At 58.9% G+C, this 13,264-nt stretch overlaps 1 protein-coding gene across 9 annotated transcripts in view; it reads left to right on the plus strand.

Annotated features, from left to right (window-relative positions):
- Nucleotides 1-13,264, plus strand: part of KIAA0753 (KIAA0753 ortholog) — a 40,505-nt gene that overhangs the window by 8,152 nt on the left and 19,089 nt on the right. For 7 of the 9 annotated variants that reach the window (XR_006714649.1, XR_006714648.1, XM_045487300.1 and 4 more), the window contains 7 exons: nt 2,493-3,075; nt 5,544-5,650; nt 7,115-7,177; nt 7,579-7,794; nt 9,496-9,706; nt 11,406-11,638; nt 13,095-13,261. Coding sequence is in view for 7 of the 9 variants with exons in the window: in XM_045487300.1 (XP_045343256.1) it covers nt 2,493-3,075; nt 5,544-5,650; nt 7,115-7,177; nt 7,579-7,794; nt 9,496-9,706; nt 11,406-11,638; nt 13,095-13,261 (1,580 nt within the window). In the remaining 2 variants the exon portion in view is untranslated. The remainder of the gene's footprint in view (nt 1-2,492; nt 3,076-5,543; nt 5,651-7,114; nt 7,178-7,578; nt 7,795-9,495; nt 9,707-11,405; nt 11,639-13,094; nt 13,262-13,264) is intronic. The other 2 variants (XM_045487303.1, XM_045487304.1) reach the window with 2 other exon arrangements.

Below are 13,264 nucleotides of genomic sequence, written 5' to 3' on the forward strand. Positions count from 1 at the left end.
CAGTGTGGGGGGGGTGGGGGGGTGGGGGGGGAACGCCTGTGGGCCTGTCCCTGGGGCCGTGCGGGGACCCCCTGTCACCAGTGTGGTGGCTGCGGGGGGGTGGGGGGGGAGAACGCCTGTGGACCTGTCCCCGGGGCCGTGCGGGGACCCCCTGTCACCAGTGTGATGGGGGTGGGGGGGGAGAACGCCTGTGGACGTGTCCCCGGGGCCGTGCGGGGACCCCCTGTCACCAGTGTGGTGGATGCGGGAGGGTGGGGGGGGAGAACACCTGTGGACCTGTCCCCGGGGCCGTGCGGGGACCCCCTGTCACCAGTGTGGTGGCTGCGGGGGGGTGGGGGGGAGAACGCCTGTGGACGTGTCCCTGGGGCCGTACGGGGACCCCCTGTCACCAGTGTGGTGGCTGTGGGGGGGTGGGGGGGGAGTGCCTGTGGGCCTGTCCCCGGGGCCGTGCGGGGACCCCCTGTCACCAGTGTGGTGGGGGTGGAGGGGAGAACGCCTGTGGACCTGTCCCCGGGGCCGTACGGGGACCCCCTGTCACCAGCGTGGTGGCTGTGGGGGGGTGGGGGGGGAGTGCCTGTGGGCCTGTCCCCGGGGCCGTGCAGGGACCCCCTGTCACCAGTGTGGTGGCTGCGGGGGGGCGGGGGGGGAACGCCTGTGGGCCTGTCCCCGGGGCCGTGCGGGGACCCCCTGTCACCAGTGTGGTGGGGGTGGGGGGGAGAACGCCTGTGGACCTGTCCCCGGGGCCGTACGGGGACCCCCTGTCACCAGTGTGGTGGCTGTGGGGGGGTGGGGGGGGAGTGCCTGTGGGCCTGTCCCCGGGGCCGTGCGGGGACCCCCTGTCACCAGTGTGGTGGGGGTGGGGGGGAGAATGCCTGTGGGCCTGTCCCCGGGGCCGTGCGGGGACCCCCTGTCACCGGTGTGGTGGCTGCGGGGGGGTGGGGGGGAACACCTCTGGGCCTGTCCCCGGGGCCGTGCGGGGACCCCCTGTCACCAGTGTGGTGGCTGCGGGGGGGTGGGGGGGGAATGCCTCTGGGCCTGTCCCCGGGGCCGTGCGGGGACCCCCTGTCACCGGTGTGGTGGCTGTGGGAGGGTGGGGGGTGAAACGCCTGTGGGCCTGTCCCCGGGGCTGGGCCCTGCCCACAGCTGTACCTGCCAGAGCACGGCCTCCCCTCTCCCTTGTTGCAGTCGGCTGCTGGTTCAGTGTGTTTTTAATGTGTGTTTTTATGAGATTGACGACTTTTCCTACGTTACAGTGCCATGTTTGTATCTTTTTGTATCGTTGGCCTGCTCCTGTGTTTTCCCATTTCCTACCGTTGTGATCTTTCTTCACCTCCTTTTTAAACATGTGTTTATATAGGGGACACTTTGTATTTAAAAATACTTTTCTTGTACGTTTTCAGCTCTTTGATTTTGGTTATGGTGTTTAAAAAAATTTTTTTTAGTATTTGTTTCTCTTTGAGAGAGAGAAAGAGTACGCGCACAGGGGAGGTTCAGAGAGAGAGGGAGACCCAGAATCCGAAGCAGGCGCCAGGTTCCGAGCTGTCAGCACAGAGCCCGAGGCGGGGCTCGGACCCACGAACTGGGAGACCGTGACCCGAGCCGAAGTCGGACGCTAACCGACTGAGCCACCCAGGCGCCCCTACGGGGGGTTTATTTGAAAGTTTATGTATTGACTCTTTGTCACGTGATCACACGTGTGCACTTTGTTACGAGGGCCCAGAGGCCGTCCCCAGATTAAAGGCATCATGGAGTGTGCACAGACCCTCGGGGCCGTTTGCTGCCTGGGGCCTGTGGTGGTGAAATCATTCGTTCCCCTTGACTCAGTAATCCCAGAACAGGTGTTTCGTCCGTAGGAAATGCTTTAAAATGAGGGAAAATAAATGCGTGGCGATATTAATGGAAGTAATGTGTCCGTTGGTGGAAAAATGAGAACCGTGTAAATGGTTAATGGGGTTACAGCTCAGCTGAGCATGAAAAGGCCATTCATGGGAGTTTGGAAAGCGCAGCCATGGAAAATAATGAAAACAGTAGGCTCGGAAGTGCCCGTGTTCATTAAGGGAAAGACAAAACAAAACTCACTTGTGTCAGGATTAAAACCGACCAAAACTGAAGCCCGCGTAGGAGGCGCGCGGGGACCGTGGGGACCGGGTGTGCTGAGGTGCAGGGCGGGGTGGCGCGGCCAGCAGGTGGGCGGCTGGGCGTCCACAGCGGCGTCAGCCAGGCTCAGCACGGACGGCGGCGCCTCTCCCGGAACCTGGCGCTTGGAGGCGAGGCAGAGACCAGGGCGCGAGGGGCTCTCCGGCCGCCGCGTGGGGCTTTGCCTTTCGGAGGAGGACCCCGCGTGCTGCCGGGGGTGTGCGAGAGTGGCCGCTTCTGTCCGCGCACAAGGAGAATGCGTCTCAGCAGGGACGCTCGGGTGGGGAGAGCACACCCTCCCACGTGGCGCAGCGTGTTCTCACGCGCTCCCACCTTTGTTTGCCTTTTTTTTTAAGAACCAGCTGCAGTTTAACAGGAGTGTTCCTGCACATTCCAGCAACCTGGCCGCGCGCTATTCCTGCCCCGACGCGATCAGAATCGAGAAACTGACGCACTCGTCCGGCGAGTCCTACCGTGGCGGGGATCCGGGCTTCAGAGCCGGGCCCGACGTGAGCGGCTCGGCCTCCTTCTCCGTCATCTCTGAGGAGAGGCTCAGCTATGCCGTCCACCTGGCCAAGAGGGACGTGAGGCGCAGGCAGTTCGAACAGCACGTGGGACAGCAGCGTCTCAGAAGCGAGCCCCAAACCTCTCAGAGGTGGGGACACCCCGAGCCCAAGGTGCCTGAGCACAGGGAGCAGAGGAAGGAGGCAAGGAGCCGGGAAATGTGTCACTGCAGCCACGAGACGTGCGGGCGGGGAGCTTCCTGCTCGGGTGCGAAGGTTCACCTGTGCACCCCGCGGCCGGGGCAGCCCCCCGCCCTGGAGCCGGGGCCCCAGCCGCACGCCAGGACAGGTGGCCCGTGGGGCCTGCTGGGGGTGCAGAGACTCCAGGAGGAGCTGACCACTTGCGTCCGTAGGATGGAAGAAGTAATTAAAAGAGGTGAGAGCGACAGGGCTCATCACTTGGATGGGAGGCCGAGAGCGGGGGGGGGGGGGGGGGGGCCGGGAGGGGGGATAGCACACACTCCCTCGAGACCCCCGCCCCCAGGAGCCTGAGCGCCGGTGACAAGGCACGCGGACTTTGACCGCGCGTGCGGGAGGGCTTTCTTCCTGGCGACCTTGCCCCGGCCTGGCCCCTGCTCCCGACAGAGGCCCCCCTGGGCCATTCGCTCCTGCAGGTGGCCCCCTGCTGCCCACCCCCCCACCCGCGGTCCTCCGGCTCCTGGATGCAGGCGACCCTTCTTCATCCAGAAGCCCTTCTGGCAAAATTGTTTATGCTTTGTTGAACAAGGAGCATGATGTGTGCGTATTTCCACAAAGTCTGTTTTAACGTGGCAGTGACGGGGCTGGGGCGTGTGGGACGCCTGCCCGCTGACCACCGGGCACGAGGGAGGGCGCGTGGTCGTCACAGACCGGTTCCACAGCTGTTCAGTGTTGTTTTTGCCCCGCGTCTGCCTGGGGCGCGAGGGCTGGGGCTGTGCTAGCTGCCCTGACTGCAGGGGCTCGAGGAGCCGGTGCTGGGATCCACTCGGGGTGCACCGTGGCCCTGGGCCTTGCAGGTGACTCCGTGCACGTCTCGTGTGTGCGTCAGGAGGGGGTCAAGGTGCCTCTTACAAAACCAGCTGTGATTGGATGCGCTAGAACAGAGATACGTCGCTGAGGAGGCCGTGGCCAGGAAGAGTGATGCTGGTTTCTGACCTTCCATGGGGCCAGCTAACGGTGGGGGACGCGGGGGAGTAACAGTTGCAGAATTTACAGGGCCTGAGACAAAACACAGTTGCGCGGGGAAAAGAGCTCCCGCCCGTCCTGGGCCAGAAGGGACATCCCCCTTCGGTCTCCGTGAAGAGTGTGGTACCGGGCGCGGTTCAGACACCCTCGCGCCAGCTCAACGGCGCTCCTGCTGCTCGGGGCTCTGGCCGAGTCCGGGCTGTAGGGGGACAGAGCCACAGGGCCCTGCTCTGATGATACGGCCTGACGCGGGCACTAGAGAGAGCTCCCCAAGCCCTGGGGAGGGACTGAGTCGGGCGTTTGCTCATTTGTTCGTTAGTTCAACATTTCAGGTTGTCGCAAGTCCGTACCTTCTTTGTTTTGTTTTTTTTTTTAGCGTTTATTCATTTTTGAGAGAGAGAGAGAGAGACAGAAACAGAGCATGAGTGGGCGAGGGGGGCAGAAAGAGAGGGAGACACAGAATCCAAATCAGGCTCCAGGCTCTGAGCTGCCAGCACAGAGCTCGACACGGCTCGAACTCAAGAGCCGTGAGATCATGACCTGAGCCGAAGTCAGACGCTCAACTGACTGAGCCCCCCAGGCGCCCCATACCTTCTAAACTATAGCGACAACGTCACCACAATCGACAGCAAATAGGTACAAAAACCTACAGTGCGTACTTGAATCAGGCGTGTGCACTTGCTTGCGGACTGGGAGCAGCTCGCCCCGTCCGCGGGTCCCTCCAGGTGCTGTGACGCGCCCGGCTGTGCTTCCCAGGTGTGGCCGGACACTGGCTGTTCCATTACCCCCCCCCCCCCCCCACCGCTGAGCCGGATGCCGTCCCCTACGTCCACGGTGCCCGTGCTGCGAGCCCACACGAGACCCAAGTGGTCTGGCTCCCGGGCTCCCGGGAGACAGCGTCTGTATCTACAACTCCCGATTTCAGAGTTTTGCTTTTTTCAAAATGAACGTTTTCGTCATTGGGCTTTTTGGTGAGTAAGTGTTGAATACTTGAATTTATAAACTACACTTGGACGAGGAAAACGTTGCTTTTCCGGCTTTGTGTGCTGGAGTTTGTGGAAGAGCTGGTTTTGGATGAACGTATTTGGGAACCGCGTCTAGAGGAAGGGATGCCTGCATGCCCCTCGGAATCTTCCAGAAGCAGAGTCTTTGAGCCTGTGTTTGGAGGACGTGGCGTGCCCGGTGGACCAGGGTGTGCTCCGTGAGCAGCGTGTGAAGGCTGTGGGCAGCCCAGTAGCCTTCCTGTGTCGGTGCAAAGATTTCTCTTTTAGATTCAGGATGAGAAAGTGTCAAGGGAATCTTGTCAAGCATAAAAATAAGCCGATAAAGGATTTTTGAGAAATTAGAAAGCATTACAGATTTTGGCTCGATAGGAAGAATTTGAAAGCGGTAAGTGACGCTTCACGGTGGCGCAGACTGTCCACTGGGGTCTGGTTGCGGTCCTTTCCGCGTGGAGGGCCTGCTCCGAGGCCTTCACGCCTCTTCCGTGCGTGAGCTACGCACACGCCCGCACGGTCCTCGTTTCTCGGCCGGTGAAAAGTGTTTTATGGGAGCCCCTTTTTTTTTTTTTTTTTAATAAAAGCAGAGGTCTCCAACTGTATCATCTTTGGGAATAATTGAAAATTTTGTAAGTTTCCATCTGTAGTGAGTAATCCACTTTCGGGGAAACGACGTTTGCAGATAGAACGGAAGAAGCTTTGGAACCGGATGAGGAGCAGCGAGCCCGCGTCAGGAGGCAGGAACAGGCCGTGCGCTGTGCCCGGATGCTGTACTCCCTGCAGCAGCAGGTGCGGAGGGTGGGGGCGCAGGCGGCCAGGGCCCCACCGTCCCTGGAGCGCTGGCACACTGGGTCGTTTGTGAGGCCGAATCTCCTGGACGTGCGGACATATGACTCCTTTTCCTTTTGCCACCTGCCTTTACGTGTGTTTGTGTATTACGTGCATACGGCCCAACTCTTCAGCGGTTTTTGGCTTTTTGGGGTCACAGGCTCTTGGGAATCCAGTAAAAGCCCTGAGTCCTTTCCCCGGAAAACAGTGCTTGTACGGCACGTGTTTCTGCGGACACAGGCCGGTCAGGTACCCTGGAGCCCCCGTCCCAGCTACAAGCCACAGCCCGAGAGGAAATCTCGTGTCTGTGACGCACTGCACACGCAGTAACAGTAAACACTGGTTGTCTTTACCCAGTGGTGAGGAATGGGGGCCGTGTTGAGGGTCTCGGGATGCCTTTCGTGGCGATAAACAGACATTCACGTTCTTTATGTTGCAGCCAGATTGTTTTTAAACATCTGTTGTTGTTGTTTTTGTAAATGTTTATTTATTTTTGAGAGAGAGAGACAGGGTACAAGTGGGGGAGGGGCAGAGACAAGGAGACCCAGAACCCGAAGCAGGCACCAGGCTCCGAGCTGTCAGCCCAGAGCCCGACGCGGGGCTCGAGCCCACAAACCGCGAGATCGCGACCTGAGCCGAAGTTCTATGTTGTAACCAACTGAGCCACCCGGGCGCCCCATAACATTTATTTATTTTTGAGAGACAGGGCGCGAGTGGCAGAGGGAACAGAGAGAGAGGGAGACAGAATCCGAAGCAGGCTCCAGGCTCTGAGCTGTCAGCACAGAGCCCGGCGTGGGGCTTGAACCCACGAACGTTGAGATCATGACCTGAACCGAAGTCAGACGCTTGACGGACTGAGCCACCCAGGCGCCCCTTGAATGTCTGTTTTAACTTGGGTGCCTCACTCTTTAATCCACGTTTACTGCATTTCCGGTCACTTAAGTCCCACGTTGGCTTTATTGCTTGAACCAGAAACTGGATGTTTTCACTGAAAGGAAGTGCCCTAGTCTGATTTTGCTCTGTATTCTTCTGGGGTTTGGTTTCAGTCCTCAACCCACACTGCCGCCATAGAGATTGTTCCGGAACACGCATCTGACCCTGTGGGAGCTCTCTGAGGCACAGGGTGGACCCCGTGCTCTGGCGTGGCCCTCCCCCCTTGCCAGGGCCGCCTCCACCTTCGCTCCTTCACGTTACGTTCCCGCGACGCCGGGGACCTGGGGTGGAAGGTGGGCGCTGTGCTCTGTTCACCACCTGGGGCTCCAAGCCGGGGCGCTGCTCCGGGTACGTGAGTGAAGAGCCTTGTGTGAATTCAAGTGCCGTGATTTAAACAGTGGTGGTAGTTGGACGAGACATGCTGTGTCCCCTTTTACCAAAAAGTCGTGTGGAAAGATACTGAGTTTTCACTTCTCCCCCTTTATGAAACAGGTGAAAGAAATCCAGGAAGAATTGGATAAATTGAGCCCACGTAAGATTAAACATACCGAGAAGGTAGGCCGCGGATTGGTGTGGTTGACCTTTATTCCTTGTAAATGCAGCTCCGGTGTTTGGTGGGTAGCGTGTAGGGGTGCCCTGCGCTCGCTTGCAGAGCCTTAGTGAGGGCCGAGCAGAGTAAATATTCTGAATTTGGGGTCGCCTTCCGAGGAACAGAGTCCGAAAATAGGTTTTTGTTGCTGTTGTTGCTGCTGGTGTAAGAAACTGACAACAGGAAGGAAAAGATCCTTTGCCGTGAGAGAAGGTTTCAACGTTTTAATCCCCTTTACCGGGAAGAAGTCTCACAACAGAAACGGTTGTCTGTGGAAGGAAGACAGGCCGTAAATGTCGGTGAGGGTGGGTTAACGTTGACAAGTTCTGAGTTTTGAAACAACTTCCCATCTGTCCCCCCTCGCCAGTCGTGGGCGATGTCCCGGCTGGCGGCTGCCCACCGAAGCGCCATCCGGGCCCTGCAGGTGTTTGTGACCCAGTTCGCCGACCGCGGGGAGCGGCCCCTCCCTGCCCGGTGCAGGGAGCTGGGCGGCCTCATTCGCCAGCTGTCCCTCTGCTCCGCCAAGCTGGACGCCGACTCCGCTGTGTCCGAGGTGGTCGGAGACATCCTGCGGCAAATCGAGGTATGAAGCGGAGTCCAGGAGTTGTTCAGAGTGCTTTGCGTCTAAGGGAAGCCATGTTGTCCATCGCCCGGTTTCGTTGGGGGGCACGGAGACGACCAGACAGACCGGCCGCCGAGCGGTGAAGCCTTGCAGAGGACGGGGGCAGCCCTTCGTTTTTATTTTGTGGCGTTTACGGTCTGGTCTGTTAAGTTGCGCTTCACTTGTTTGAGAACGGGCGGCTCGGTATAGAACACGCAGCGACCGTTAACCGGGTCCGTTGATTAACCGGAACGTTCCATTCCCTGACCACAGCATCCGGGAAAGAACTGTACTGGCACAGGAAAGGAGAGAGTACAGCAGTCTTCTGTGAGTGCTTGGGCGGGGGGGGGGGCACCGGCGGGCAGCTGGTGGGCAAGAAGAAATCGGCAAGAAAGGTCGCAGCTTCGAGGCTCGTGGCTGGAGACCTCTGGAAACCACAGCCGGCAGGTGCGAGTCAGGATGGGGTAGGGTCTCGCGTGGTTGCCGGTGACAGTGCCTTAGTCCTCGTGGCCCTCGGAAGCTTGCCGAGTGCCACCACGTGAGCCTGCCACCCGTCCCCGACGCGGCCCGTGGGCTGCAGGGGTTTCCGGAGCGCTGTGTCCTGGTGACAGGTCACCGAGATGCCGGCGGGATCTCACTGCCCCGCACGTCCGCCCACAGACGGAAGGCGAGCTCCGTGTCAGTGTGACCTGGGAGGGAGGGGGCGCTGGAGGGGGAGTTCCGGGTGGGCGACGCCCTCGGTGGCCCTCGTGGCCCCTCTGCCCTGACCGTTGCGGCAGCCGGCACGGCGCGTGTGGTTTGCAGGTGGTGTAGGGGGAACTCGCTCTGGGACGGCTCAGACCTGCGGACGGCGTGGCAGGCCACGGGTGCTCTGCCCACTGGAAACATTGGTTGGCCACGCTGATCTGCTCGGAGGACACGTGTTTACAATTCTGGAAAGGGCCTCAAGGGACTACCCGGTGCTTTCCCCGACTTTGCAGGAGTACCGGAACCTAGCCTTTCCTAAACACGATGTCCGCCCACTCCGACTTTGGAATTCCTCGGTCGTGCAGGACGTTCCTTCTGTCTCGTTGAGGAGCCGTGCCGTCCCACGGCCCGCTGCCACCCGGAGGACGTCTCCCTGCCATGCTCACTTGTGCCCGATGCGTCCGGACCGGGCGATGGGTGGGGGCACTCAGGAGAGCGTGCGTTTCTTTTAGGAAGGGGGCACAGGCGTCCTCCGTCTGGGGTGGGTGAGTGACCGAGGTCGCTGGGCATGTGGAGTAGTTGATGGAAACGTATATAAAATGCGGTTCGTCTGCACGCTGAAAATACTGTTGGAGTGTATGAGATGTTTATTGAGAATTAAAATGCTTGTAAGGTGTTATGTTCTGAAGACTAAGGTTAGTTTCTAAAATGTAGTGATCCTTATTTTTAAGATTTGGTTGCCTTTAAAAGTGGTCACATTCTTTATCTTTTTGCCGTTGGTTTTAGCGAACTAAACGTGTCAAAGAACGTGCAGAATCCTTCTGATTAGACAGATGTCCTCAGTAAAAAAGTTTTCAGATTAAGTTCAACAACAATTGGACGACCATGAGAGTTGGCCGTTTAACGGCACGTTTATCCGGAGACCTCGCTTTCAGTTTTGTGATCAGCAGTCAGACTTTTGTGAGACACACTAAGAGAACACTGGTTTCGCGGCAGGCTTTGGAGTCCCTCCTGGAAAAGAAACTGTCACCGAAAAAGGTGAAGAAATGTTTCCCGGAAGTTCAGACCAGGTTTCCCGTTGGTGGCCACAGGGCCTTGGAGAGATGGCGGAGTTCTTCGCCAAAAGGCGAGAGGACACCTCTCCTAGCAAAGGAGATACTTCGGCAGGAAGCGCGACAACCTTCCAGGGCAAACAGGCTTCTTGCTGGTATGTGTCCTGAAATGTTTGTGCGTGTCTGGTCCACAGCAGGTGCACTTGAACCCCCAAAGCCAGTAGCAAGCCAACCGTATCCTCGGGTGGGAAGCTGGAGCATCCCCCACAGGGGAGGGAGGGTCCCCCGTGGAGGAGGGTCCCCCATTGTGGAGGGTGCCCCGTTGGAGGGAGGGTCCCCCATGGAGGAGGGTCCCCTGTGGAGGAGGGTCCCCCATTGTGGAGGGTGCCCTGTTGGAGGGAGGGTCCCCATGGAGGAGGGTCCCCCGTTGGAGGGAGGGTCCTCCATGGAGGAAGATCCCCCATTGTGGAGGGTGCCCCGTTGGAGGGAGGGTCCCCCATGGAGGAGGGTCCCCTGTGGAGGAGGGTCCCCCATTGTGGAGGGTGCCCTGTTGGAGGGAGGGTCCCCATGGAGGAGGGTCCCCTGTTGGAGGGAGGGTCCTCCATGGAGGAAGATCCCCCATTGTGGAGGGTGCCCCGTTGGAGGGAGGGCCCCCCGTGGAGGAGGGTCCCCTGTGGAGGAGGGTCCCCCATTGTGGAGGGTGCCCCGTTGGAGGGAGGGTCCCCATGGAGGAGGGTCCCCCGTTGGAGGGAGGGTCCTCCATGGAGGAGGGTCCCCTGTGGAGGAGGATCCCCCATTGTGGAGGGTGCCCCGTTGGAGGGAGGGTCCCCCATGGAGGAGGGTCCCCCATTGTGGAGGGTGCCCCGTTGGAGGGAGGATCCCCCATGGAGGAGGGTCCCCTGTGGAGGAGGGTCCCCCATTGTGGAGGGTGCCCTGTTGGAGGGAGGGTCCCCATGGAGGAGGGTCCCCCGTTGGAGGGAGGGTCCCCCGTGGAGGAGGGTCCCCCGTTGGAGGGAGGTTCAAACTGTGAAATGGTGACCTGAGCTGAAATCGAGAGTTGGTTGCTTAACCGACTGAGCCACCCAGTCGCCCCATAAAGTTTTTAATTTTAAGTAAGTTCCACTACCAATGTGGGGCTCGGACTCAAGACCCTGAGATCAAGAGTCGCATGCTCCACCGACTGAGCCAGCCAGGTGCTCTCCCCTCTTTTTAAATTTAAGTGAAAGTTATGTACGTATGTATGTATGTACGTACGTATGATTTATGTATGTATGTATGTATGTATTTAGAAAAAGAGAGTGAGCAGGGGAGGGGCAGAGAGAGAGGGAAAGAGAGAATTCCCAAGGAGGCTCTGCGCTGACAGCCTGGGGCTCGAACTCCCAAACTGTGAGGTCATGACCTGAGCCAAAATCGAGAGTTGGATGCTTAACCAACCGACCCTCCCAGGCGCCCTGAATGTAGATGGTTTTATTTCTTTTCTCCTCACAAGTTGAATGTCATGTGGAGTTCAGACTTGATTCTGTGTCAAATTAGGAGCCAGTGGAAGTTTTGAGAGGTGACAGTTAAATATTTACATTTTAGCAAAACCACGTTTGGTAGCCAGGTGGGGTGATCGAGGACAAAGAAGGGGTCGGTCAGGAGCCGGCATTATAGTCACAGGAAGGAGCGCACGTGGGAGGTGAGCCTCGGTGTCTCCCCGTGTGGGTCCGTGCGGGAGTCAAGGGCGAGGAGTGATCTTGGCAGCAAAACGCCTCTGTGTTTCCGGGCCAGAGGTCTGGAGTTCGTCTGAGGGGACGCTCGCTTGTCACCAACTTGAGTGGCACGTCCATTCGTCCTTCTGAATTGTCCCTGCAGATAAGTGTCAGCCTGGGGCAGCACCTGCAGCGACCCAGCGGTCCGCGAACGGGAACGGGCTTGGTGTGAGGGGCGCGGACATCCGTCCGGAAGGAGCCCCTCCTGCTCCGGACCACAGCGCGCGCCTCACGGCAGAGCCCGTGGCCGTGGCGAGAGCGGGAGCAGCGGCCTGGAGGCCCGGGGCGGGGAGCATACCGCCCAGGAAGAAGGAGGCACCGGTGGGGCCGCCGCAGGTAGGGGCGCTCCCTCCCTCGCCTGCGCGGCCACGGTCACGGGCTGGTCGGCGGTGCCGCCCGAGCCCCTGAGCCCGCTGCCCGGGCTGAGCTGACTTTGCTCGGCTCCCAATAGTTTCTCCTTATTTTTTTTTAAAAAAAAGATAACAGTTTTTAATGTCGCCGTGACCACCAGACGTTCTCTCTCGTCCTGGTGTGGAGAGGTCGGAACGAATTTGATTCCGAGGTCTTAACTGGGCAGGCTACTTTAACATTCAGTTTTTTCTGCTTCTGCTTTGGAAGTGTGAAATTGGGGGGGCTTGAGATTTGGTGCCTGCTGAAGGTAAATATCGATCAATACTCACCACTCGGTATGAAAAGGCGTCCAAGGGTCAGTGCTTTCCGGCAGGTCTTTGGGAGCCAGCTGGCTTGAGGCTACGTGACGTTTTAAGCTTCTGTTCACAGTGTGGCCGAACCAGCCGGAAGACCGCCTTCCCGCCTAGCCACCCCTCGTGTAGTCCCTGCCACTGGATGGGCGAGCGCGGGCTTCCCCAGCCACCCTGCCCTGCGTGTGGTCAGGTGGCCCCAGGCACGGTGACTGATAGACCCTGGCTTGGGTCAGGCCTCGCTCCTTTCCACACAGTCCCGGGGCGGGGTGGGGGGGGGGGGGCGGGGAGGGCAGTCGCTGGGAGGTCAGGACCCAGCCTGCCCGAGGGCGGCCGGCGCTTTAGCCTGGAGAGCGCCTTCTGCTGCTTCTGCAGCGGCCCGTGCAGCCTCCTGGAAACACGGGAAGGCGGCTCCCACTTTATGGATGAGACACCTAAGACTCAGAGGTTTAGGGTCTTCACCAAGAATGCCATGCGGATTATCTCTTCTTTGTGTTTGCTTAATTAGAGAAAAACGTAAACATAAATATATATATGCACTCATATATACATATACATACGTGTATATCGTACACATACGCACACACATAACTCACGTGTATATCACGCACACATAACACACACGTGTACGTTATACACACACGATACGTATGTTTATTATACGGCATACATGTACGTGCGTGTATATTAGACTGACACACATATGTACACGCACACACACACATGCATATTATGCACGTGTGCAACACGTATGTACACACACGTACGCTATACATACATGCACGCACACACAAAGGTGGCAAATCCAGGGACTCCATCTGTACACGCACACACATGCACGTAGACGCACGCATACGTGTATGTTACATGCACACATATAAAAAGGTGGCAAATCCAGGGGCTCCACCTGTAAACCCCCGCCCCCCCTGGGGGGTTCAGCGTGACGTGCACCCGCCCCCAGATTTGCCACAGCGCTTTCCAGTCAGGGGTCTGGTGCAGCGTGGGGACGCCCGAAGCTCCCGTTAGCCAGTGGTTAAAACGAGCCTCTTTGATACGCGTTTGGCTTCAGGGTTCATGTTTCTCTCCTACAGGGACCCCTCAGAGCTGAGGACCATCAGCCGCCCCAAGGCCGCGGCAAAAGCAGACTGCAGCGCACGACCGTGTCATCCAGGCTGAAAAGGAGCCAGCAGCCAGTGAGGGACCTCAGGGCCCCCTGGGTGCCTCCAAACCCCACGTCCCCGCCAGCGTCCCCCAAATGGTA

The sequence above is a fragment of the Leopardus geoffroyi genome, chromosome E1 (assembly GCF_018350155.1).
Source record: "Leopardus geoffroyi isolate Oge1 chromosome E1, O.geoffroyi_Oge1_pat1.0, whole genome shotgun sequence".
Taxonomy (NCBI): Eukaryota; Metazoa; Chordata; class Mammalia; order Carnivora; family Felidae; genus Leopardus; species Leopardus geoffroyi.